Source organism: Egretta garzetta, unplaced genomic scaffold, assembly GCF_000687185.1.
Source record: "Egretta garzetta isolate BGI_Z169 unplaced genomic scaffold, ASM68718v1 scaffold163, whole genome shotgun sequence".
Lineage (NCBI taxonomy): Eukaryota > Metazoa > Chordata > Aves > Pelecaniformes > Ardeidae > Egretta > Egretta garzetta.
In genome coordinates this window covers 7,798,602-7,806,422 of record NW_009259308.1, presented here as the reverse complement: position 1 = coordinate 7,806,422, position 7,821 = coordinate 7,798,602, and the positions used below count along the sequence as shown (strand labels likewise).

Sequence of the window (7,821 nt, the reverse complement as noted above, 5' to 3'; positions counted from 1 at the left end):
CCCTGAACCGGCCTGTGGCTGGCAACGCTGGAGCTTCTCGGATGCTCTTGCAAAAGCTTCAACTATTACTACGGCTCGAATGGGTACCAAACCCCTAAATAACAATGATAAATAATAATAAATAATAATAAGTAATAATAATAAGAATAATCGCAAACTCGGGTAAAGGCAGGAAGGAATCTCCCTGGTGACGCGCTGGCGCTTCGGCCCGTCTCTCCCCGGCGTTCCTCTTGGCATGTCTGCCCGTGGTTAAAGGTCTCCAGCCTGCTTGGCATGGAAGGACAGGCTGTAAAAGCGCCGTGGAGGGATGGGTTGTGGAGGTGGATTTCTGCCTGGTGGCGGTGGGAGAGATTCAAAACTCTTTTCATTTCTTGTGTTGCTGGAAAAGAGTGTTTTTCTGAGTAATGCTTAGTAGACCCTATGAATCACCATCTGCATAACTTTATATGGGGGATGCTATTCTCAGCATCTTACTGGAACTATGTAAACTATTACCATTCCTGTCTGTTTGTCCATGCAACGTGCAAATCTGTTTCCCCGGAAAGACTTTTTCAGAGCAGGTCGAAGGAGGAGATGGGGCAGAACAAAATGCCAGGGCGGCTTGGCGGGTGGAGACGGGTGTTTGGGAGCCGGCAATTGCTGTCTTCAGAGGGGAAGCCCCTCCTTGGAAGCCTGTGCTGGAAACGCTCAGCAGGAGACTTGATGTGCGGGATGCGGAGTGCCAGTGGAGCTGGGAGCAGGCTCGGGGAGCAGGGACTCAGGTCCTGCCCCAGCATCACACCTCGCTTCCTGCGCCGGCTCTTTTGGCCTCTTCTTCCAGTGGTTGTTGCACTGAGAAAAACATAGTGGGTCTTTTAAAGAGACTCAGGAGAGCCGTGCCAGCCCGAGACAGGGTTTGGCAAGGGGACGGTGTGATGGCAATGTCACCCAGCGTGGAGGAGCCGCCCCTGCACACGCGCTGTGGGAGCACGTGCCGGGTAGGCTGGAGGAGCTTTTAGTGTTGCTCCCTGTGCAGCACTGGTTTTGTCAAGAGGGAAGAGTTTATTCTCTCAAGCTGTGAATCCATCACCTCCCAGAGGCTCTCCGCCTTCCCTCCACGTCCGCCTTCCCCTTGCTGCCAATGCTCCCAGATGTGCACAGTGCTGGGGGCTGCAAAATTCTCTGTGCCCGGGCAGGGGAATCACAGCATCTCCTGAACATCACCAGGGGAATCGCAACACCTCCCAAACCTCACCAGGCTGACCCCAAAGTGAGGAGAGTGTTGACTGCAGGAGCTGAACATTTCAACTCCTGGTGCTGTTTCAACCCAGGCTTTCAGTGCAGAGTGACCTGTAATTTCAATCCAACTGGATTGAGAGCTTTGCTTAGGGTTTTTTAGGTTGTGGAGTTTTGGTTTGTTTGGTTGTTTTTTTTTTTTCCCTGAGTAATATTGGCTGAAAATTTTCCAGGTAAATGCAATGCTCTCAAAAGGAGCTGGATTCACGGTTCAGTAGGGTCCTCACGCTCTCCTGAGCACCTACTGCTGCAAGGCAGCATGAGCCCAGCTTGTCTGCTGTGTCCTGCTCATGTTCAGGGCAGGAGCTGGGGGATGCTGATCCCTAATAGCACCTAACAGCACCTCTGACAGTCCTTTCTCCATCTCAGCTCAGCCAAGCCCCTGCATTCAGGAGGGAGCATCTAAACACCTCCCCTCGTTATGGGGGGAATCTCTGCCTCCTCTCAGCCCAGAAACACCAACTCCTTCCCGGCAGGTGGCTCTGGAGTTTTGGTTTGTTTGGTTGTTTTTTTTTTCCCCTGAGTAATATTGGCTGAAAATTTTCCAGGTAAATGCAATGCTCTCAAAAGGAGCTGGATTCACGGTTCAGTAGGGTCCTCACGCTCTCCTGAGCACCTACTGCTGCAAGGCAGCATGAGCCCAGCTTGTCTGCTGTGTCCTGCTCATGTTCAGGGCAGGAGCTGGGGGATGCTGATCCCTAATAGCACCTAACAGCACCTCTGACAGTCCTTTCTCCATCTCAGCTCAGCCAAGCCCCTGCATTCAGGAGGGAGCATCTAAACACCTCCCCTCGTTATGGGGGGAATCTCTGCCTCCTCTCAGCCCAGAAACACCAACTCCTTCCCGGCAGGTGGCTGCGGCTGCTGGTGGGGACCCCTGGCCACCCCCAGCCTGGGTGGCCATTCGGGCTTGTGACCACAGGACAAGAGCTGGAGCATGTTGTCAGGGCTCCCAGTCCTGCAGCTTTCCTGCAGGTTTCCTAAATCCCACTTCTCATTGGATTTCTTCATTAAACATAGATTAGATCAGATGGTGTTTCTTTCACTATGAAGTAATTTGGCTTTCCATTTAGTGGGCCCATCTGATAAATAATGGCTTGAAATAATGTAATTCCACCCGCCCTTGACTACACTGTGCTGGACTTCTGCTCCCTCCTTAGCTCTGGCTTGACACTTCCAGATCTCAGGGTACAAATTGAGTCCCTGCTGTGGGAGGAGAGCCCTGCCTGGAAGAATGGAGACCAAAGCTGCCAGATTATCTTCATTTTACTGACGTACAGGCAAAGTGATGAAGGCAGAGGTGGGGGCTGAGCATGGGTCACCCAGCTCGCTATCCACCTCTTGCGCTTGAGCCCCATTTCTGTCCTGGACAGCCCCCAGCATGCAGGCTCTCCACTGGCACTGCCACCACAAGAAGCCCTCACAGAGAAATCACCCAAGACTGAATCTGTAAGGGGGTGCTGGTGCTTAATTCCCACATGGTCCAAAGCTTTTTGTCCATCAAGAAGCAGGAGCTGAACCTGCATCTTCTCGCTGGGCAGTGAGCAAGGCCAGAGGGGATGTGGTGGAACCTCTCCACCTCCCTGGCTGCTGGTGGTGTTTGGTTAGTTGGGGGCCAGGGAACCCCAAGCCCAGAGAGCAGATGCTTGTTGTTTGCTGGAGAAAGCAAGGGGGAGTGAGAGCCCCAGAGATCAGAAACCAGCTCCCTCTCCCCAAATTTTCCTGTGCTAGGGAAGGACGGTTGCTCTCAGCGTGTGGCACTGAGCTGAGAAGAGCCACCCAGCAGGAACACGTGGGACTGCCTCATCTCTTTGGTTGCCAAACCAACCCCAAACCACCCTGGCAGGGATGGTGGAGGTGGTGATAACACCTCTGGGATTGATCGTGTTGTGCTGAGAAGGTGTGTGCTGGAGCAAGGGGAGCCAGATTTGATGTGCAAAAGCTCTTTTGGATGAAGACTGAACAGACTTTTCCAGTGTCAGGGTATTTACCCCATCTCCAAAATAAACTGAAACCCTTCTGTGACTCTGGAGTGTCTCAAAATGGGACATCATAGCTGGGTCAGCAAGAGCCTCATATATCTCTATGGTTTGTTGTCTCAACCACTCTGACCAGCACAGCAGAGTCACCTACTTCAGCAGTAAGTCATGCCCTCTCCAAGAGTTTAGCTGGTATCCAGCACATTCCTGTCTTTTAACGGAGATATGGAGTGATTCCCACGCCCGTCCTTGCTCCAAGCTTGGTCGCGGTGAGGAGCGCAGCTATGGTGGGCTCCATCAGTCGCAGGAGAGCTCTTTGGGGTCCCCACTCACTCGGCGTATTGGGAGCCATCCCTAGATGAGGCACCCTGGGTTGCCAGCATCTGAGGATTTATTTTTCCCTGAAATAGCATCTCTGTGGCTTTCAGGGATGGTACTTGGCCTTTTTCCCTGAGAAAGCAAGAGGCAGCACAGCCCCGAATCCCCTGGGCTGCAGGCTTCCCAGCAGCAATGCCAGACACCTACTGTCACCGCAGGACTGATTTACCTCCAGTTTTAGAGGAGAAAACATGCACACTAATAATTCGGAAACAGTGACACCTTAAATTTATGTCCCTCTCCCTAACCTCTTCCATAAACCTTGCTTTGATCAGAAACCAGCTGGCATTACTCCGAGCTCGGGAGGAAGTCTGGAATAAAACGCAAAGACAAGAGCTATGCAAGTCCCCAGAGCCGCCTCCATAGCTCCCCTGGATGGGGCTTCCATCCTGCCTCTGTGGGAGCACTGGGTCGTTGCTTGAAAATGGGGATGTTTTTATGAGGCTGTTGGGACACTTACGGGTCCAAACTGGCGGCTGACTTTGCTCTGCACAAGGGCTTCCCATCTGAGATGGTGGAAATGCCCCTTCTGATGGTCAATAATAAGTGGCTGAAGAATGTGTGACCCCCAGAGAGGTGCTAGCTCAGCAGTTTTCTCCTCTGGGATGTCTTCTTCTGTGACCTTGTCCCTATCAAACCCGGTCTCTTCCTTGCCTTGCAGGACGTGGGCTCTCTCATGCCCTGTCTCTCTCTTCTCCCCTCCTAAAACCTCCTTCTGAAGGATGGCAGCTGCCTCTTTCCGCTACGGCATGACCATCACCGGGGCCGTGCTGCTGGTGACGGGGACGCTGTGCTTTGCCTGGTGGAGCGACGGGGAGGTGGGCACCCTGGCCAGCAGCGGGGCTGGGCTCCTGCCTCCCCAGGAAGCCGAGGCAGTTCCCGGCTCCTCCTCCAGCGCCCTGCTCCGCTCCGTCAGCTTCTTCTGCTGTGGCATCGGTGGCATCCTCCTCCTCTTCGGGCTCCTCTGGTCCGTGAAAGCCAATGCCAGGGTGGTCTCCCGCCGCTACCAGTACCATTTCCCCAGGGACCTGCAGTACTTCACCGCAGAGCCTCTGGAGAAGTGGAACTGCAGGTGGGTGCCACGTCCCTGCACGGCACTTCGGTGGGAAGGAGTTGTGGGTGGGTTGGACTGTCCCAGCACGGCTGTGTACCTACGCCTGTTCTCCTTGCCCTGTGGGGCCATCACCGGCCAAGGCAGACATCTCCTTAGCAGAGCCACCGAGCAGAAGACTGCATTGCTTTTCTGGCTGAGTGCCTGGATTTGGGGGGGGTGGTGGTCATCCAGACCTCCAGCTGTTGAAACCCCCAGTGCCACAGGTCTGCAGCGCTCTGTAAGGATGATGGGGTTTGTGCCATCTTTAATAGAAGCAAACCCTATTTTAAAAGGGAGTTAAAATAAAAATAGAAGTAAAATAATCCTCGGAATGGCATTCAGATAGGAGTGCAGGTGAATGGTCCCTCTACAAAGCCTGTTTTGGGCTGTGGGAAGACCCCTCACCCCCCTCAAACACCACTGCTGCTTGTCGGGTCCCCAGACTCTTCCTGTGTGAGCCTGAGATTCATTCCCACTTCTTGATTTAAAAGTTTTTTGATCAAAAGGGTTTTTTTTCCAGAGACTGCTGTGTCCCAGTGCTGTTTGATGGGGTCACAGCAAAGATTGTGGCTCCAGCATAAATCGGGCCCTGGGGAAAAGCAGCACTAAAAGAAACTCTTAAGAACATAAAACCATAAAAATTCAGTCAGGGCGGGAGGCACGTTCCTGGTTCTCTGGGGGTTCAGTGCCTGTCTGAAAATCTGGGAGTGAGATCGTAAGCTGTTCTGGGCAGTCTGAGGGGTTTTCCTTCTCCCATGCTGTGTGCCCCCTAGGGAATGTCTCCTTCCCTGAGCTTCCAGCTCCTGTGCTGGCTGGGAAGGCATTGCCCCAGCATTGCTCGTCCTGCAGCAGCTCCTGCAGCCCCAGCTGCGCTGGCATTCGCACAGCGAAGCCCTCCAAAGCAGAAAACGCTGCTCCGCAGAGCGTTGGCAGCGTGACATCCTGTGCCGGGAGAAACCGCCCTCTCCGCATTTCCAAGGCAGCATCCCTTTGCAAGCTGAGGCTGCTTGGCAAAAGCCATGGCGTGGATGCCCGGGGCAGTAGGTCTGGGAAAGGGGACTGGTGAGTTCAGGATGGATGAGTTCAGGATGGAGGCATCCCTGCAGAGCGTTGCAGCTTTCCCTTTGGGCCAGCTGTGCCCCTCCGAGGCCTGCAGCCTCCACCGAGCATTCCTCACTGGGCTTTCAGCTGCAAAAGCAAGCCGATGGTGGGTTGCTCTCAAAGCCTCCCTGTCTTTGGGGCTGCACTGTTTCATAGGGTGCTGAGTGGGGCCGTGTGCGGGGCAAAGGTTGGGCAGAGGTTTTCCCTGTACACAAGATGTGTTTGCTCAGCAAAGTGCTGCTGGAAGTAGCACCAGGCTTGGCCAGTGCACGGAGGGCTCCAGTGGGCATGAGGGTGGGGTATGACCACATTGAACTGGGACGCTGGCTCTTGCCAGCTGCTCGTGCCAAACCACTCACTCAGCTGCTGGCAGCCTCCGTGCTTCAGGGGGTGACTTTGGGGTTAGGCAGATGATGAGGTTGCTCTCCTGCCTGTGGGAAGCAGTGCGGTGCAGAACGGGGGGCAGATGTCTGGAGAGCCAGTACCTCTGCTGCTTTGTGGTCAGCCACACCTGCAGCTGTAGCTTCTAACATGGGAGGTGGCAGCTCTTTGAGGCTGCCCTGGCAGGCTGCCCTTCCTGGGTGCAGGGTTAATAAACTCAGTGGGAACTGGGTGATGTTGCCTTGCTGCAAGGTCTGATGGATGGTGCCCTTCCTCCTGCGTGGCTCCCCACCCTCCTGATGCCAAGAAGCAGCTGACACAGTCTTCCCTTGATGCTGGGCTTGCAAAACCTGCCCATGTGCTGTGCCCTGCACACGTGTCCATCATGCTCAGGGATGCTCCAGCTGATGGGGTTGATGGGGTGCTGGGACTCTGTGGTTAATGGGGTACTGGGATGTTCTGGTTGATGGGTGCTGGGATGCTCCAGTTGATGGGGCTCTGGGGTGGCTCTGGTTGATGGGACACAGGGATGCTCCAGTTGACAAGTGCTGGGGTGCTCCAGTTGTTGGGTGTTGGGATGGTCCGGTTGACAGGGTGTGCTGCTGGGTTTCTTCTTCTTCCCTCGCAGCTCCTGGGACGCCAGCGCCATCCCCACCTATGAAGAAGCCCTGACCTGCAGACCTGCCCACGGTGCCCCAGCCTACGTGCAGCCCCCAGGGAGGAAGGAGGAGCTCACGCCGCCCCTGTACTGCTACCTGGAGGAGGACGAGAGCTGGCAGGGTGGCCGCCGGCGCAGCTCCTCTGACAGCGCCTTGTTCCGCCCCAGTCCATCCTGGCTGGAGACCCAGCACCCCGGGGAGCCGCAGGCAACGCCTCCCCCCAGCTACGAAAACATCAGCGTCCGGGGCGTCTGAGCTGGTGGGATGGGGGCCGGGAGTCTGCAGGTGGCTGCCTGGTCCCTTGGCTTTAAACCGAGCTCCTTCCGTTGCTGGGGCGAGAGGAGGGTGGGCGAGGAGGGGGAAGGCGGCGGGATCCATCCAGCTTTCTGAGCAATCGGTCCAGGGCTGTCGGGATTGCGGGTCCTGGGGGTGATGCGTTCAGAGCGGCGGGGGTAACTGGCATGTTTGAAAGCCTTTGTATTTTTAATAAAACCACTGCTGATTGCAGATACTTTTCCCTGCTCTGACCAACTCTGGAGAGGTCGTATCAGGCCAGGGGCTGCCCACTCAAAGCAAGAGCTATACAATAAAAACTGCAGCAAAGAACGAGGACTCTGCCCATAGGAAAACCAGCTGCGTGCCGCCCTGTTTGCTTCTCTGCCTTTTCAATGCCCCTTCCAGCCATATTTCCGCCCCTTCCAGCCATATCTCCATCCCTTCCACCTTGCTTTCCCTCCGTACTGACTCCCATGCCTCACTTCATTTGGTTTAGAGATGTTCAGTGGCTCATGCATGTGTTCAGGGCATCCAAGTGCACTTGGTATTTCAGGCAGTGTCCTATAAAAAGACACCCTGAGCAGCTCACGCCCCTCCCTGCCCACCACGGAGGGGTTTGCAGCCTTGCCCAGAGGAAATGCCGACTTCCATTGGGGGCTGCTGCCAGGTGCTCCATCCC

The 7,821-nt window shown here is 55.1% G+C and overlaps 1 protein-coding gene across 1 annotated transcript; it reads left to right on the top strand.

The window, feature by feature from the left end:
- The first annotated feature begins 4,354 nt into the window (after positions 1 to 4,354).
- Positions 4,355 to 7,121, top strand: TMEM61 (transmembrane protein 61). Its single transcript, XM_009636247.2, has 2 exons — positions 4,355 to 4,704; positions 6,836 to 7,121. The coding sequence occupies exons 1-2, from the start codon at positions 4,355 to 4,357 to the stop codon at positions 7,119 to 7,121; spliced, it is 636 nt and encodes a 211-aa protein (XP_009634542.1).
- Positions 7,122 to 7,821: the final 700 nt, after the last annotated feature.